The sequence below is a fragment of the Typopeltis vanoorti genome, chromosome 21 (assembly GCF_054136105.1).
Source record: "Typopeltis vanoorti isolate ZY-2024b chromosome 21, IOZ_Tvanoo_1.0, whole genome shotgun sequence".
In the NCBI taxonomy this organism is placed as follows: domain Eukaryota; kingdom Metazoa; phylum Arthropoda; class Arachnida; order Uropygi; family Thelyphonidae; genus Typopeltis; species Typopeltis vanoorti.
The window spans coordinates 1,205,844-1,225,708 of NC_143569.1; the positions used below are offsets into that span (position 1 = coordinate 1,205,844).

The following is a 19,865-nucleotide window of genomic DNA, read 5'->3' on the forward strand; positions in this document are numbered from 1 at the left end:
CACTCACTACTCCTAAAGGCAAGCTATTCCATTCACTGGCTGCTCTGTGAGAAAAAACCTAGCTCTTACCCCCTTCTTGACTGTGAACAAACTTAACTTCCATGGATGTTCCCGTGTTCTCTCCCCCACCTTCCATATAATGAAAAATTTCATCAGATGATATCCTATAACACCATTTAAAAATTTATAGACCTCTATCATATCACCCCTCTTTCTCCTGTTAACCAGAGTCTGCAATCCTCATATTCGCAATGTATCCTCATAATCTAAATCCAATAATCTGGATATAATCTTTGTAACTCTTGTTTGCATCCTTTCCACATCTTCTTTATCCCCTTGGAAACAGAGAGACCAAATCTGCACACAATAATCCAAATGTGGTCTTATCAAAGCTTCATAAAGAGGCAAAATTACTTCCTTATTCTTACATGTCAAGGTTTGCTTGAACATCACAATTATCCTTGGAGTTATATTTGCACCTTTTTTTTAAGTGATCTTGGAACATTAAATTTCTATTCACCAATATGGCACGATCCCTTGCCTCCTCAGTTTCTTGTAACACAACCCTGCCAATATAATAAGCTGCTGGAACTCTAACTCTAATCATGCCAAAGTGCATAACTTTACGCTTACTAACATTAAAGCAACAGCAATTTTCGTTTGCCCAAATTTCCAGCCTGTTCAAATCATTTTGTAATGACTGAATATCAGTAACATCACTGATTGCTCTGCCTATCTTTGCATGATCAACAAAGAATTGTACATCTGATGTTAGACCTTGCCTGATGTCATTAATGTATAGATTGAACAATAATGGCTCAAGGACTGAACCCTGAGGTACACAACTGTTCACCTTAAATCTGGCAAATTCACTCCCACTGTATACCACTATTTGATATGTCTGTCACCCATCTTCTGATCCAAGTCAAGAGTTTATATTCCACTCCCATAGTCTCCAGTTTATGCAACAGCCTTTTGTGTCATATCCTATCAAATGCCTTAGAAAAATCCAACATTATCCATTCCCTTTATCCAACTCAGCTGTAACATTGTTATAAAATATAAGCAAATTGCTAAAACATGACCTTCCTTTATTAAACCTATGCTGTTTCTTGCAGAGTATATGCATTCAATAAAGTTATTCTTTCATATTCATTCTTTTTTTTTTGCTTGCAGCATAATGATAAAATTACTAATTATATGAAGAGCCAAAGGCTTCAATTCGGTGACGTGAAATTATTTAAGTTAAGGGATATATTACATCCCATATTGTTTCATAGCCAAATAAGAGAGCTTGCCTCAGTGTTGCACTACCAAATGGGTTATGTGTTGCACTATCCAGGTATTTGCTTACGCTTGGACTCGCCGAACTTTATATATTTACTATATTCAGCATGAAACTCTTTGAGTTTCTTATTCGACTATGAAACAATATGGGATGTAATATCCCTTAACTTAAATAATTTCACGTCGCCGAATTGAAGCCTTTGGCTCTTCATATAATTAGGACACCTTCTTGGCAATTCTTATAGCAAGCTATGTAAGTTCTCTTTGCTGCAAACTTGGTATTAACTAGGTCTACCTACTCACTGATGAGACCTCAATAAAGGTTGAAACCTGTCTGGGTAGTGACCTTCTCTCATAATGTAGAACAATAATACAGCTCCTAGGAGCTGGGTTTCACATTATGAGTAAATACCAAGAACTGCGATCGGAGCTTGCTCCACCCTTGCCATGAGTTGCCTCAGTGTTGCACTACCAAATGGGTTTTGTGTTACACTATCCAGGTATTTGCTTACGCTTGGACTCTCCGAACTCTATATAGTTTCTATATTCGGCTATGAAACAATATGGGATGTAATATCCCTTAACTTAAATGATAAAATTGTTTTGGATTGCCTTTAGCTTGCATGGCCAATTTCTTTTCATTCTCCAATTTAGCTTTCTGCACAATATTAATTACTTTTCTGGCCCAAGCTTTATATATTTCATAACTCCTCTCACTGTTATTCTCATGATATTCTTTCGATATCATCTTCTTCTTGTGGATTTCTTGCTTATTAAAGTTGCACATCCAGTTCATTCCCAACCTATTTATTCTTCAAACACGAGGAGATACTGCCTCATTTAAGCACTTTTTCAAAGATTCCCATGCATTGCTAACATTTTTCCCATTCAGTAACTGATACCATGGGATCAAAGATAGTACATCCTCTGTCCAAAAAAGAAACCGAACTTTTCGAAAATAGAAGAAACTAGTGGCGCCACCTGTTATATCTTTTTTGTTGTCAAAAGCAGCAACCTTCATTAGTGTTGTGTCAACTGTTTATTACTTTTGTTTCATTAGAAGCCGAGAGTGACTGTGTTTTGACGAATGGTCGGAAAATGAGTTTCAAACAGAGAGCTGCAATTTAATTTTGTGTTAAACTTGGTAAAAGTTTTACAGAAACACATCAAATGCTTCAAAAAGCATACGATGATTAATGTTTATCCCGTACTCAAGTTTACGAGTGGTTTAAGCGATTTCAAAGTGGTTGTGAGACGCTTGAGGACGACGAAAAGCCGGGCCATCCGAAAACTGGACTGAGCGAAGTTAACATCCAAAAAATGCGTGATTTCATCAAAGAAAACTAGAAATCATCCATGAGATTGATTTGAAGATAAATTGGGGATTCCAAAATCAACTGTGCACAACATTTTGACCGAGAATTTGCGATTTGTTCCTTCCCCAGTTGACCGACGACCAAAAAAATTATCGAATTGAACACTGCAAGGACCTCATTAAAACCGCTTGTGGTGACTCAAACTTCCTTGAAACGATCGTTACTGGTGACGAAACGTGGTATTTTGAGTATGAGCCCGAAACAAAGTGCCAGAGTGTTGAATGGCGACAACCAGAAGAGGGGCATCCAGAAAAAAAAAGTCGCTTGGAGAGGTCAAAAGAAAAGGCAATGCTGATTTGTTTCTACGATTCCAAGGGCATTATCCACAAAGAATTTGTTCCACCTGGCCAAACGGTCAATGGCGAGTTTTATCTCAAAGTTTTGAAGCGATTGATAGCGAGAATTCGTCACTTACGTCATTAATATCGTGATGCAGGCAGTTGGTCACTTTTGCACGATAATGGACCATCTCATCGTTCGAACATTGTGAGACAGTTTTTGAGCAAAAACCAAGTTTGTGTGTTGGATCACTCGCTGTATTCACCTGATTTAGCACCCTGTGACTTCTTTCTCTTTCCCCGACTTCATTTGCCGATGAAAGGAAACCGATACGACACCATTGAAAACGTTCAAGCGGCAGTAACCATGACCATTCACAATACCCCAAAAACCAATATAAAAAAACTCATTTAACAAATTAATTAACCATGCCAAACTCTGTATTGAAGCTGAGGGAGAGTATATTGATTGAAATAAATGATTTTAATAATTATAATTGGCCTGTGTTTTATTTTCTATCAAAAGTTCGTTTCTTTTTGGACAGAGGGTGTATTCTCCTGAGTTGATCATAATTTCCAGCTTTGTAGTTCAACATGTAATCGGAGCATTAATATAAGTAGATACCTCCCAAGAAAGCACAGCACAATCACTGTCACCAATTGGAGGTAAAGCCATATACTTCACAGATTCCCCCTTCTAATGCTATGAGCAAATCCAACACTCCTTGACCTCAAGTTCTTTTTCTGACATGCTGCTTGAGAAAGTTGTCTCACAATAATTCAATAAAATTTTCTTCTTTCTTACCATGAGATATGGATCACGTTATGAAAGAAAGTGGCATTAGACCTGATATTGGAATTGGAGATAAAATAACTTAGCTCTGTTGAAAGTTTATTTTTCACTTGGTTAGACTATAATAAATTTAGTGTAATCCTTTATGTAAGTGTGAGCAAACAAAGTTTGAGCCTGAAAATATCTTCAGGATTGGGGTAATGTAGTACAACACCAGGCAACTCGTAGCAAAGGTGGACCAAGCTAACATCACTCCTATCTCAGTATTTCCCATAATGCAAAACACATCTCCTTGCGGATATGTATAATGTTATGTATTAAAGGGAAGGGCCACTACCAAGACTAGTTTCCACCTTTATTGAGGTCGCTTCAGTGGGAGCTAGGCCCAGAAGTGGAGATACCAGGCAGAAGCAATGATGAGGTCATCTTTACCTATAGAAGTTGCCAAAAGATATTTTCAGGCGCAAAGTTTGTTTGCTCACACTTGGATAAAGGATTAAACTTTGCTCTGTGTTTTATGCAGATGGTATTGCACTCCTAAACACATCTGGGGCAAGTCTCCAAGATTCTCTAACTAAATTGAATAACAGCTCTGATCAGTATGTTATTTTCAAACACAAAATTAATTTAATAAGATAACTGACTTTTATTGTTCGGAATTTGATACAACTAGTAACCAACTAGTTTCCCCACGTTCATCTGCCTTTTTGATGAACATACAAATATAAACTTAAAACAACAAGCTTTGTTTATGAATAAATACATAACTGAATAAATACAGAATGCATAGGAACCATTACACAATATAAATACATGGAGTGTGGATGCCGGCACATGGTCAGTCATTGTTCAGCAGGTGCTCCCTATAGTTTGCCGTGAAATTAAACTCTGATGTGTTGAGAGATCTTATAAGTGATTTCTAAATGTCACATAGGATCATCCTTTGGTTTCTATTCAGAGTACCTTGTGAGCGAATTGCCACTGTAGCTTCTTTTACGTTGCATTAGCTGTAGTCATCTTCTATGTATGGCATAGAATTTCTGTCCCATTCAATGTTGTGGTGAGTGTTGGAAAAATGGAATGCCAATCCTGAACTGTCCTCTTTGTTGTTGTTGACGTTTCCAATGTGCTTCTTTTGTCTTATTTCCAGACTTCTTGAAGTTTGTCCTATGTAATTAAGGCCACAAGAACATGGGATGTAAACTCCATGGCGTTTGTTGAAAGCATTATAGTCTGTAGGTTAACGTAACATATTCTGTACTGTTCTAATCAGTTTGAAGGCTACTCTAATGTCATGAGACCTTAGGAGATTGGCAATTTTTTGTGAAAGTATGCCAACAAAAGGAATGGAAATTGAAGCCCTGTAATGATTGTCCTGGATTTGCTGTGGAGAGGGATTAGAGAGTAGTATTCTTTTCTTTTTATTTTTTTTTAGGATATCCATCACTGGTTAATATTTGGAGAATAATTAAGTTTCTATTTTTATGTTCATCAAAAACCCAGATAAACCCACTAGTTAACATGGCAAAACTAGTCAGTTACTAGTTGTATCAAATTCTGATCAATAAAACCCAGTTTAGTTATCTTATTGAATAACAGCTCTACCAAATATGACATGAAAATCAGCAATAAAAAGACCAAAACTATGAAAGGAGCATAAAAAACTTCAACTGTATTCTGAATGGAGATCCTATAGAACCAGTAAATATTTCAGCTATTTGGAACAGTTTTTAGTGAAGATGGCAAGTTAAATCTGAAAATATACAACAAAACAATAAGCAAAGCTGGTATGGTGGATAGATAGCTGAATAAATATGGAAAAAAAAGAAGTTACTCAAAACACCAAACTAGCAGTATACAAGACAGTGTTTAAACCAGTTTTAAGATATCGATCTGAGAGTTGGGTTAGAAATAAAGCACTTGATCAAAGACTAGAGACCACATATATGAGGGTTGTGAAAAAAATTAGGGGAGTGATCTGATTTCATCAATGGCAGAATCATATCAAAAATGAAGATATTAGAAAAGAACTTGACATTATTAGCATTCAAGAATGTATTAGCAGAGCTTATCTAGGTATGACCACTTAAATAGAATGAGTGAGAAAAGATTAGCAAAACAGGTGTTTGATGCCAAAATGGCAGGAAAGAGATCCAGATGAAGACCAAGGTCTAGATGGATTGATTCAGTCAGAAGTGCCTTAGAAGCATCAAATATTAGATATGACAATATTGCAGTTCTCACAAGTAATACACTGACTTGGAGGAAACTTGTCAATAGGATGTAAACTTAATCATGTAGTGGTGCCGTAGTAACCTGAACATCCCTTGGGGGTACATTCAGGAAATTGATGATGCCCTTGTTTATTCACAAAAACCTTGGCTAATACTCTATGCTTGTTATCCCAGGCATGTTCTCTCTGTTTTTAAGAATTTTGACTTCATCATTAACTCTGGTTCTTGGGTTCAAATGCTGTCTAGGATGCAAAGAACCTTTCATCGGGCTCAACTATGAGAGCGAGTTCAGTGAACCTTCTGTCTTTTAGCCATGTATTATTTAGAATGTCTTGGATATATTTATTTATCGAAATCATCCTCTATTGTCATTTTGGATCTGCTGTTTTGGTGATGATAGTCAGGAACACAGAAAGCATCAACTTTATTCTGAATGATAAATCTACAAAACAAGTAAAATATTTTAACAATTTGGCGCAGTTTTAGTGAAGGTAGAAAAGTTAAATATTGAAATAGACATCAGAATAAGTGATGCTGGAATGATAGGGTCATCTGAATCAGTTTATTTGAATAAGATAGAAATTAGCAAATGTTAAACTAGCCCATGATTAGGTTTAATGAAATGAATACAATACTAAGAAATAATTAAATACAGATTTAATTATTCCATTGTTTGACTCTTACTAAGATATCTTCTGGGATACCACATAAAAATTAATAACACAAAAACACAGAAAGCAGTAAGTGAAAAAAGACTAGAAATCTCAAGTCCTGTGAGGAACGTTCTCTGTGAATGCTGTTGTTGAGTGGAAGGTCTTAGAAATAATGTTTTCCAGATATTGGGAAGTTTAACACAGCCATATTTATATAGATTTGGTTGGTTTTTTAAATCAACTGATTCTAAAAACAAAAAAAGTCTTACAAGTTTGTATTTGTTTTGGTGAAGCATAGTAGTCTTTTTTCCATTTGATTCTGTGCAAAATATCCAAGACATGGTCAACTGACTAAAGCTGTGGTGGCAGATGTATTTTTAGTTTCCCAGATATTGGGAAATTGCCTTGTGTTCTTCAAGGCAGATATCCAGTTTGTTCATAATATAACAAGTTGCGACTCTGTACACCCTTGGAACAGGGGGAAGGGAGTTAATCTTGAGGAGAGTGGATAAGGGCAACCAATTTCCGATGAGGTTTGAGAATAGTGCAGTGATTATGTTACTTTAAAGTTATGTCTATTTTTTCACACCCGAGATATAGAGAATAGCAATGACATTACTATAATCTGAATGTTGAGAGAGATATAAAGTGATCGGAGGAGTAACTGTTTTGTTGTGAATCGTTTTGGCAATGTATCAATTGGAGAGGAAGGTATGGTAAATAAAAGAGTGTTGATTTGTGAGGGAAGCCTGGTTTGAACAAAGGCTGGAGGCTCTGTTGATAAGGGTTTTATCATGCCATATTGTTGGGGGGGGGGGATCATGGGAAAGATTGTATATGCATCTACGAGTGTGGTTAGGTTTTCTGTAAACTCAGAAAGAAAGAAAGAGTACTTCTGGAATGATCTGTGATTAAAATGTCTAGGAAAGACAGACTATTGTTATTTTCTTTTTGTATAGTGAACTGGATTCTGGAGTACTGACTTTTGAGGTGAAAAAGGAGTCAAATGTTGAGCCATGTGACCAAATGGTGAACACACCAGTGTACCTCAGCAAGATAAAAGGTTTGAGAATGGCAGTATCAAGAGTATGTTTTTAAAAATTCTCCTTATGTAGAAATTGGCTAGAGGAGGGAAAGGAGTTCTCATGGCTGTACCATCTACCTGTTTATATTTATTTGTGTTTATACTGTATGTTTATTCACTTGTTGGGTGAGGGGGTTCTTTTCTGACACAAAAAAGCCCCTCACCTGACCCACTATTATGGACAGACTGGGATATCTGCCAACTTCCACTGTCATAATCATAGTCAGTGGGAGTCTGGTCGACCATGTTTTGGATGCCTTACACTGAACCGAATGGAAAATTCTTCACCACATCAAATACTAACATAAACAAATTTTTTTAGAATCAGCAGCATATTTATAAAACCAGCCAGATCTAAATATGGTTCTGTGTTAAACTTTTCTGAGCAATAAATACAAAATGTTATATTCAGGCAATGACAATCAAAGAAAAGGAGGAGTAGCCATAGTATTCAACACTAAATATGAGGCTAATCTTCTTGATTGGCAGGCAGTCTCAAGTAGAGTGATGTGAACATATATTAGAACGGGGAACTGGACAATGAGACTTATTTGTGCCTATGGTCCCACAGAAGGTTCTACTAAGGTAGAAGTGGAGGAATTTTTTGAGGCTTTAGAGAAAGCAACTGACACAGTGAAAAAAGGAAAAGTTGGTCCTTGTTGGGGGATCTAAATAGCAGAGTAGGAAATGATTGTCAGACATACAAAAAATATATTGGGAAAATTTGGAGAAAAGAGCAAAGCTAATAATAAAGGCAAATACCTGTTGGATTTCTGCCCAGGACATGGACTGGGTATTACTAACACAATGTTCCAACATAAAAATGTGCACAAATTCACATGGAGAGAAGAGGCAAGGAATAAGCAAAGTCTTATTGACTATGTTATTGTTGATAGTGATGTTTTCTCCCTGGTGCAGGACACCAGAGTATATAGAGGATTTGAAATCAGAAGTGATCACCATTTAGTCCTGAGCAGGATAAAATTGAATTTCTTATTGAAAAGAAGAACATGTAAGAAAGTTTTAAAGGGAATAAAAGTTGAGCAGCTCTCACATGTGAACTGTAGACTAAAATACACAAACATTTTTGAAGAAAAAATGAAAGAGTTTGAGAACAGGAAGCAAACCTTAGAGATTCAATGGCAAGCCCTGAAGAAAACATTCATTGATTCAGCGAGACAGGCATGTGGTGAGGTTGTCTGCTAGGTTAGAAAAATCAGAACTCCATGGTGGACACATGAAGTTAAAGATGCAGTGAAAGAAAAGAAGAAAGCATATCAAAAGTTCTTGTCAAATAAGTCAGCTTGTGCTCTTAGAGAATACAGAGACAGATGTAAGAAAGCTAAACACTAGCTTTGCTAAACAAAGGTCATGGGAAGACTTTGGTAAGAACATAGAAAATAAATATCAAGAAGGTGGCAAGATATTCTGGAGGTTGTTGAAGAAGCTCAGAAATGGAGGAAACAGGGCTGTAAAAGGAATTAGAGATGATAAAGTTGACATGAAAACAGGAGAAAAAGATAGCCTTGAAATATGGAGTAATTACTTCCAAAAATTGCTAAATGAAACAAGCAGTGATGTCAGCACAGTGGTAAAAAACAATGACCAGGCACTCAGTCAGGAATACATATCTAGACTTGTAGAAAAAATGACTAAGTAGGAAAAGCCATCAAAATCCTGAAATGTGGATAGGCAGCAGGAGTAGATGGTGTCTGACCAGAAATGCTTAAGTGTGGAGGTATAAAAGTCTTACAGTGGCTGCACTGCATAGTTCAGAAATCCTGGACAGAGGGACGAATTCCAGATGATTGGAGTAGAGCTCTCATAGTACCCATATATAAAAAGGGAAATAAAACAATGTGAGAATTACAGAGGTTTTTCTCTACTGAGTGTTCCTGGTAAGATTTATGCAAGTATACTTGAGAAACGGTTGAGAAGAATTATGGAAGAGAAGCTTGGAAGAACAAGCTGGATTCAGGCCAAATTAGAGACTAACAGGATCAGAATTTCACTTTACAACAGATAGTTGAGAAATCATGGGAATATAACAAAGATCTGTATTTATGTTTTGTAGATCTGGAAAAGGCATATGACAAGGTGCCAAGAGAGAAGCTATTTGAAACGCTGCAATTTATGGTGTCAGTGGGGCATTATATCGAGCAATACTTTGTCTTTATTTGAGTTGTAAGTCAGCAGTTAGAATTGTAGGAAGTACAGGAAGGTGGTTTGATGTTAAATCTGATGTCAGACAAGGGTGTACATCATGGCCCCCACAAGGGTAGGGCTGAAAGGGCTCTAGCCTGGGGGCCCAGAATTAGGGGGAGGGGCGTCTTGTTGGGTTGGCCAGTTAAGTGAGACTGACAAAAAGAAACTTTATAAAATAAGAATGAATATGTGCTGAGAGGGACTACTAGATTTTGCAATCATTTCCAACCCATTATCCATCTTTTCAGACTTATGGTTACACTTCTAAACTTCCCATTTGAAAGAATTTACTTTAGTTTTTGTTTTTCATTTGCCCATCTCGCTTTCTATGCACGCCTTCGTTTCACTGCTGATGCTGCCCCGATGTTACCAGCACACTACCCTACTGGTGCGTATGCTACGGGTGTTGAGAGAATTTTATTTTATTCATAAAAGAGAAAGCTTTATTTGATAGTTTTAGTTGGCTAAGTTGATTTCAAGAAAGTGAAAATTTTCTACAGAATTCTTTATTTGAGAAGAAATTGTCTTATTTGAATTAAACTTTTGCTAGTTAGTAAGTAAAAGAAAATATAAAGCTTTTTTAGTTATGATTTTTTTTTCCAGATCATACAAATTTGAGATATTAAAAATACTCAAATAAATTGCTCTCAAGCAAGCAAAGACATTCTAGTTAAAATAAATAAAATCCCAATGTCTGATTCAAAGTACAAACATAAGTCCGGAGCTCAGAAGAGGAAACTTAAATCCGAGAGAGAGAGAGATAATGATAAATTTAGTTTAATCCTTTATCCTAGTAAGAGCAAATAAAGTTTGCGCCTGAAAATATCTTCAGGACTGAATATAGTGTTGTACTATCTTACCTGGGTAAGTAGTACAACACCAGGCAACTCGTTGCAAAGGTGCAGCAAGCTACCAACACTCCTATCCGAGTATCTCCCATAATGCAAAACACATCTCCTTGTGGATATGTATACTGTTATGCATTAAGGGATTGGCCACTACCCAGAGTTGGAGATACCAGGCAAAAGCAGTAGCAAGGTCATCTTTACCTATCATCCATCCAGAAGAGAAGATGAGCCATGGACCACCACCATACTAACAAACTGGATTCCAAAAGAAGGGAAACGAGGTCCAGGATGTCCTAAAAGAAGGTGGAGTGGTGAACTGTCAAATTTTGTTGTGGAAAATTGGTCAACCATTGCCAAGAACAGAGAAAGGTGGAAAGAACTGGAGGAGGAGGCCTTGGACAGAAAATGGCCAAAAAGAAGACGACCACTTTGAATCCCAGAATGGAAAGTGAACCAGACAACAATGATAGATTGAAGTAAATAAATTGTCATACATTGCCTTCATAGATTTGGAAAAGGTGTTCAGTAAGATACAATGGAATGCACTTTATCAAGTACTGAAAGAAATTGCATTTGATTGGAGAGAGTTAAAGATTACTGAAGAAATTGTATGCCATCTAGAAAATAAAAAATTAAATTATCAGAAAAGGAAGCAACTGCAGAAAGAAAGCAAATTCTAGCTTTATTTCTGTAGCTGCTTTTGCTTTATATTTTCCTTTATAGCGGGGGGGGGGGGGGGTAATAATAATAAATATAAATAACTGTTAATTTTAAGGAAAGAACAACGTATATTATTATATTAACTAAATAACTTTAATTAATACTTCCAATATTTCGGTAATGTTACATTACCATCTTCAGGGAACATAAAAATTAATGAAATGTGCACGCAGGCACTAACACTGAGCAAAAATGGCTGAAGAAAACAACTGAAGTCAGTCTTAGAGTCCTAAAGGGTGCCACCTAGTGGGCCAAATTGGGTATTGATCTTGGCTTTGGGCTGATGTTCTAAGAATGCAAGCCTCCCATATTTGGGATAGTCTCATGCATCCAAATTTATTTTTACCTCTTCTGGTGAAAAATAATGAATGATGAAAAATTACAGAATGCCATAGATAAAACAAACAAAACTGACTATTTACTACTAGCAGGGGATTTAAATGCCAGAATAGGAAACAAAAATAGATAAATTTTGCAAAGATATATGTAATCAAAATGGTCACAGACTGCGAGATTTTGTAATTTATAATAATATAAGAATAATGAATTCAGTGTTAAAACACAAGGAAATACATAAATATACTTGGTCAGCCAGAGGATGCAAATCGGTAATTGACTACGTTATTGCAAATTTTAAATTAGCAGAGTTACTTTTAGATGTAAGAGCATATCGAGGCTTTGAATTAAACTGTGATCATTATATGGTATCAGCAAAAATTTTATTTAAACCAAAGTGGCTAAAAATACATAAAATTGAAAATTCTTATCAACTGAGTTACAAAATTTCTTCATTACAGGATCCCCATGTTAGACAACAATATCAAAATTGCACAAACTTAAAAACAGAAACCACACTTGAATCAAGTGACATAGAAGAGGAATGGAAAAATTTGAAACAAATTCTCAAAAGCAGCAACAGAAAGCATAGGAATAAAGCACAAATGGATTAGAAAAAGAGGACTACAAGACTGGAACAAAAAAATAGAAAATATAATAAAAAGAAAAGAACAAGTTACCAGAAATGGCTAAATTCCAAAACAATAGAAGCAGAAATAGAGTATAAAAGAAACAGCAATTGCAAAACGAGAAGTAAGGAAAACAGAGAGAGAGAGATGGAACAATTTCGTAACAGAACTAGAAAAGGATATATTTAAGCCACAATCCCAAACCTATAAATAATAAAATACATGAATAAAGAAATAAAAGAAAAGATAAAAATACAGACAATAGATTTAGAAAAATGGGTGACCTATTGCCAAAATCTCTGGACAGATGAGAACAATGAAATAAAATTTTATTAAATAAAGATTAAACTAACAGAAAATATCCCAATGTTAGAATTGAAAAATACAATAAACAAGATGAAAAATAGGAAAACACCAGGAGAAGACAATATAAATATAGATCTATACAAAATTCCAGGTGAAAGATTTAATGAAAGACTTCTGAAATTTTTTAATATGGTTTGGATGTCTGGGGAAAAAACACTATCCCAATCTATAAAAAAGGAAATAAAGACAATTGCAATAACTATAGGGCAGTGGTGTTCAACCTTTTTTACTACACACGCTACTTTTCTATAAAAAGTTATTCGGCGATCTACTTTCTTATATAGATCACGTTCCCCCAATCTGATATCTCATTACGCACAAATAAACAACTAAAAAAAATTACAAAAACTTTATTTGTGTATTTAAAAATTTATTTATCACTTTTAATTATTTTAATACAACAAAAAAAAAAACAAATATATTGGAATAAAATATTTATTTCTCTATTTTGGAAAACCAAAGTTAGAAAAAACAACAGATTGATTACAAACTCACAAGTTACAGGAAATGCTGGTTGATTAAAAAAAAAAAAAAAAAATGTTGATGTAAAATGGCATTATTTGGACCTCGCAATATTTTCATAGTCAAGTTGATATGAAGAAGTGGCCAATCGCAGACAATCATCCAAATGATCATTTGTAATTTGGTTTCTTAATTGATTTTTTATGACGGTGATATTTGAAAAAGCAGATTCTGACAAGTATGTCGATCCGAAACACGACAGAATTTTTCGCACTATATCAGTTAATATTGGGAATTTTTCATATGCATACTTCTAAATGACTTCATTGTTTATTGATTTTAAATGTAAACTATTCTGAATGTTTATTATATCAAGTTCTACTTCAGCTTGGTTTATATGAAACAGCCCACTAATTTTATTTGAAATTTTCTGATGTTCAAGTTTTCTTGAAATGGATTATTGATAAAAGATGCAATCATTTCAGTTTTATTAAAATCTTTAAATCTTGAATTTATTTCTTCCTCAAATAATTGTATTTCACAAATAAATTCTTTTAAATCATGGCGAAGCATTTCTTGATTTTGTTCAAAAAATTTTAATAAATATGGGAGATGTCTAGATTTGCAGTCATTTATATTTTTCTTTAATAAAAGTAAGTATTGTTGGAAAGTTTTTATTGAACTTAACATGACAATTAAATTTTTATCTCTACCTTGTAATTCTAAGTTTAAATTGCTTAATTTCATACAGAAATTTACTAAAAATGATAAGTGTAACAACCATCTTTTATCACTCAAATATGGATAAATATCACCTTTTTCATCAAGAAAATGTTTTATATCCTTAATTAATACAAGAAATCTTTCTAAAAATTGACTTCTGCTGAGCCAGCGAACATTATTGTACAACAAAAGTTCCTTATCATCATTTGCCTGTAATTTAAATAACCGGCGTTGCAGGGCTTTTCCTCGAACAGAATTTACAATTTTAAATGTAATATCCAAAACATCTTTTGTGTTTAATCTTTTACTACAGAGTACTTGTTGGTGAATAATACGGTAGTACGTTAAAAAATCTTGATATTTGTCATCGTTTTTACATAATGAAATGAAGCCTGATTTATTACAGGAGCACCATCAGTAGTAATAGACACAAGATTAAATAGCAGAAGTTTGTGTTGTTTCACAAATTCATCAAATACCGAAAAAATGTCTTCTCCCCTAGTCCTTCCCAATAATGGTATAATTTTCAAAAGTTCTTCTTTACTTGAATAATCTTGAAATACCATTAACTGAGCAATATCAGTGAAGTCGTTTGATTCATCAAATTGTAATGAAAATGCAACACACTGGTGAATGTCTGACATTAACCTGGCCTGGAAACTTTTCTCCGGCAATTGTAACTCCTCCTTTCGGCAATTTGAAACTTTGTCTGCGGACTAGAAGTAGTCTCTCTCTAGCGGCGTCTCGAACCAAGAAATCCCTTTCTGGAAGCGGGAAATTCATCTCTCAAGCAACGTGGATCTGGGCAGTCTCTCTAACGGCGACTCTGGACCGGGCGGCCACCTCTCTGACAGTGATTCTGGAACCGACACCCCTTCTGCTTGCTTCAGTCCCTTTTTATTAGGCTCTTCTGAGACCTCGCATGAAGTTTGGCAACCCCCAAAGAATCAGTATGAGTCTTTCATCTTAAGTTTCAAGTTAGGCACGTTTTTTGTTTTCCTCTGCTTTCTTTTGATTGTAAGTTGCCGGCCATCGGAAAGTTGTTTGAACTCTTTCTGACTGACTTCGGAGATGTTTACACTTAGAGCCTGCAAGCCTTTCTCGTGCATGCAAGTTTCAATAACAATCTTTCTAATGCTGCCATGTATAGCTGCGACAAAAATTGCCTTTGTTTTTAACACTCTAACATATTCTTATTAAAGCAGTGTATACAGTTAGCTTCAAAAGAGTTATTTACAAAAACGTCTAATACAAACTATACCGAGACAAACAAAGTTTATTTTTTTACAGTATTCACATGAGACTTAACCTAAGTAAAAAATCGATGTAACGTGCTTTGGAATATTTAACATTTAAGCTACAATCGAGTTTTTACACTTTGCTTATAATCGTATTCACTCGACTCGCTGTTTGACTTCTACTGATCAAAATTAATTCATTTACCCGGACTTATAAGAAAATTACTGATTTGACAATTTTAACGAAAAATAAATAAGCAATAGCAATACACTTAAAGCGAATTAAAAATAATACAAAATGATAAATAAAATATTATGTTTTCAGTTTTAATTAAATTTGTAAGGAGGAATACACAAGAGATCGACCAAAAATCGCCCTGCGATCGATGGATTGAACACCCCTGCTACATGGGAATTAGTCTGCTAAATACAGGATATAAAATATATGCAGGAATATTAAAAGAGAAGCTAAACAGAGGACAAACTACTAGAAGAACAATGGTTTCCGAAAAGGCCAATCCTGCATTGATCCAATTTTTACTCTAAAATTATTAATAGAAAAGAGAAAAGAATTTCAAAAAGAAACACATGTGGCCAGTAGACAAAATTAGAACATTAGAAAAGTTAAATTAGAACACATCTCAGAATGGAACGATATATGAAGAGGAGTACTACAAGGATGTACCCTCTCACCTCTGCTTTTCAGTATATATATATATATATATAAATAAAATTATAACAATCTGGAAACCGTATAACTCATTTGATATACAAATAATCCCACAAATGAAGATAGATGCACTACTATTTGCAGATGGTCAAAGTGTATTACCTATATATCAAAAGATCATTAAATGATATCTCAAAACAATATAATATGACAATATCTAAAAAAAACAAAAATAATGGCATTCAATAAGAAGTAAATAGTGATAATCAAATATTAGAACAAGTAAATACTTTCAAGTACTTGGAATGTGATTTATCATATGAAGAAGATAAAGACACACTAAAATATCAAGCTTTGTCAAAATGGCGTAATAAATAATATATTTAAGCCAGCCATAGTACAAAAACACACTAGAATGAGACTATATAATGTCTTGTCAAAACTATACAGAAACGAAACATGGATCATAAAAAGGAAAGTGGGAAAGGAAGAATTGAAAGACCAAGAAAGAGATGGCATGAGAACGGAACAGGCCACCCTGCCTAAAATCCATGTTAGGAAGAAGACAATGATAGCTGTATTAGCTGAGAATGAGCAGGGCTTAAGATGGCAACAAAATAAGATAGGCAAAATAGTGATTATTATTTAATTAATTATAATTCAAAGTGGTGAATGCTAAATGCTTAATGATTCAGAGAGAATGAATAAATAAGATGAATTAAAATAAACTAAAGGAGGAAGCTTAAGGCAAACAATATTTCTGGTGGTTTAAATAGAACAATATAAAAATTATATCTAAATATTGTAACAAGGACAAGTATAAAAAGACCAGTTTTTAACTTGTTTCCAAGAAGAGCCGAAGCTGTTAAGGTCAAATTGTTAAATAAACACTTGTAAAGAAATGGAAATGGTTAAGAAAAATTGTAGAAAAAGCAAAATTCAATAACATCAGAAATTAAAAATATACAAAAAAAAGTGTCTTACAAGTAGTAAATGAATAAATTGCAAACATAAAAAAAAAAGGAATGGCAAAAGCACATTGACAGAATGCAAAAATGATAGAATAATTAGACAAATAGAAAAAGTACTAGAACAGTGGAAAGCTGGATTGCAATAAACATTAAATAAATTAAAGATGCCAAGAAATTGCATTTTTGGTTTCATCCTTTATCCAAGTGTAAGCAAACAAAGTTTGTTCATGAAATCACTTTCTGAACTGTGCTACTTGTATATAGACTAATGACTTCGCATCAGCTACCTTAGTATCCCATAATGCAACATATATATCCTTGCAGACATGTATAATGCTATGCAATATGGGAAGGGCCACTTCCCAAACCAATTTCGATGTTTATTGAGGTCTCGTTAGTGGGAGTCAGATCCAGAATTGATGTGAAATTGTCATGAAGTGACTTCACATGTGAACTTTGTTTGCTTACACTTGGATAAAAAATAAAACCAAGAATGTAATTTCTTGGCATCTTTAATTCATAGTATAGCCAAGTGAAAAAACTTTCAACATGCAATAAACAATCTTTCAACAAGTCTAAGATAGAAGATGAAGAAAAATGGTGATTAGAGATAAAAACATTGAACAATTGAAATTATTTAGTAATCTTGATGGAACTATTCAAGAAGATGAATGATATAAGTTGGAAATAAAATTACTCAGAGAAAAGAAATATTAAAGAAAACAAGATCATTTACTGAAAGTAGGATAAGTAAATATATATGAAACATCTGTTTAGAGTATATTCTTATGTGATTGTGAGATGTGGACTGTTATGGCAAAAGACTGGAAAAGAATTGAAGCACTTGAAATGCACTGTTGGGTAGTATTATTAAGAGTGAAATGGCATAAAAGAAAGAAAACGGAAACAGTTTGATGTGAAAAAACTTTCACAAAACCCACTTTTGGATATGACGTAACTTAAGAAAAATAGAAGAAGACATCACAAAATTGACCTTATTAGATGATATGGCTGATTAACTGGAAGTTATAAGCTAATGAAGAGAAAGCTGGAAATAGGGAGACTTGAAAGGAACTCACCTTAGTGATGGAATATCCCTTAGAATGATGATTTACATTATACCATAATAATTCGATGCTTATTTTTCTGGAACTTCTGTGTACTATTTTTTTTGCATCCTGATTTCATTCCTTTCTCAGGCACATTTTACCGACAACAACTGACCAGAATATATTTTAATTTTAGACAATCCTCATTAGCTTAATAGTTAAACAGAAGAATAAAATCGGTAATTATGGATAGTTGTTTATTTTTGCAATGTCATAACAGAATATTAGACAACTATTGTAGTAGTTTTATTCTTCACCAGATGTTGAAATAACCATTTAGCAAACAAGGATTGTCTAAAATCAGAACATATTTTGGTCAGTTATTGTAGCTAATTGTTGAGAGAGAGGGGAATGAAATCAGTGACTGGTAGAATAGCACAAAGAGTTATTGAAAAAATAATGATGCACCATATTCATTCATTAACTTAATCTTGGCTTTCAAAATAAAACAGATCCTTAAATATAATAGGTAGTTATGTGTATTATACACAGCATATTCATTTTTTTTTTTTTTGTAGAACCAACAGCAAGTCATTCATCAGTTATCTCTTGGAACACCTTCCCCTCCTGCGCCTTCAGGTAGTCAGTCTCTTAGTCGAGCAGACCTGGAAGTTTTTGGACTTCCTCTTGAAATAGGAACTGGTAAATGTCTTTAGTATAGTACATCCCTGTCAATGAATTAGCTGTTGTTTTGTACAAGCTTATTTGTTGTGTATTAGTAATAATGGTATTTTTAAAAAGGAGATGACAATGTAAATAATTTATTAGTTCCTGTATTTCTCCAAAGTCACATTGCATTTTTAGGTGATAATACACAAGTAAAGAGATATACAGACTATAGCACTATGAGTAAAGTGAACCTCTTCCAGCTATTCGAATGAGTTTCTCAGATATGTAGCAATTTTCATCATCAAATTCCTGCCATGTATCCTCAAGGGGTGTACAGGATATGATAGTACTACATGAAAAATTTACACCATTATAGTTCACCCACAGTTTGTAGATCTCTGCTTGGCATCTTGCCAAGAATAGTCGATTCGTGCTGAAGAGGAGAAAGAAATGAAGGACGTACGTATTGGTCACAACACGCGAAATCACGTGCTTTATAGGTAAAATTTTCCAAGTGTTATACAAGCAACATAGTTAACTACAATGATCACAAAAGAGAAGTTAATTTTCCGACATGTAATAATAAACACCTCGTCCCACAATACGGACTTATTACCCTATTATCAGAATGGATTCTTCTGTTGACGTGCAGAAATGTCAAAGGGTCTCGAATCTGTGTGCATACTATACTAACTTCCTATCTACAATTTTCCTCCAAATCAGTCTGTTACTTGTCAAGACTCCAACATTATCAGATCTTATATTTCTATCGTCGAAGGCACATTGTTCCGTATCAATCCACCAATATCTTGGTCTTCCTCTGGGTCGTTTTCCTGCTAACCTGGCAGAGAACACTTATTTTGCTAATCTTTCCTTGCCCATTCTGTTTAAGTGACTGTACCATCTGAGATTAGCTCTGCTAATGCATTCTTGGATGCTGACAATATCAAGTTCTTTCCTAATATCCTCGTTTTTAATATGATATTACCATTGATGCCATCTGTTCATGCCTCTGATCTTTCTCAGGACTCTCATATCTGCAGTCTCTAGTCTTTGGTCAAGTGTTTTACTTCTGACCCAGCTCTCAGATCCATAAGTTAAAATTGGCTTGAACACTGTCTTGTATACAGCTAATTTAGTGTTTTGGCTAATTTCACTCTTATTCCATATAAATGTATTCATCTGACTTCCTACCATACTAGCTTTGTTGATTCTGTTGTGTCTTTTCCATATTTAATTTACCATCTTCACTAAAAATCGTGCCTAAGTAGCTG

The 19,865-nt window shown here is 34.4% G+C and overlaps 1 protein-coding gene across 6 annotated transcripts in view; it reads left to right on the forward strand.

Moving 5' to 3' along the window:
• Positions 1 to 19,865, forward strand: part of LOC150094596 (uncharacterized) — a 700,870-nt gene that overhangs the window by 634,953 nt on the left and 46,052 nt on the right. For all 6 annotated transcript variants that reach the window (XM_090411629.1, XM_090411628.1, XM_090411625.1 and 3 more), the window contains one exon: positions 18,501 to 18,624. In XM_090411629.1, coding sequence (XP_090267755.1) covers positions 18,501 to 18,624 — 124 coding nt within the window. The remainder of the gene's footprint in view (positions 1 to 18,500; positions 18,625 to 19,865) is intronic.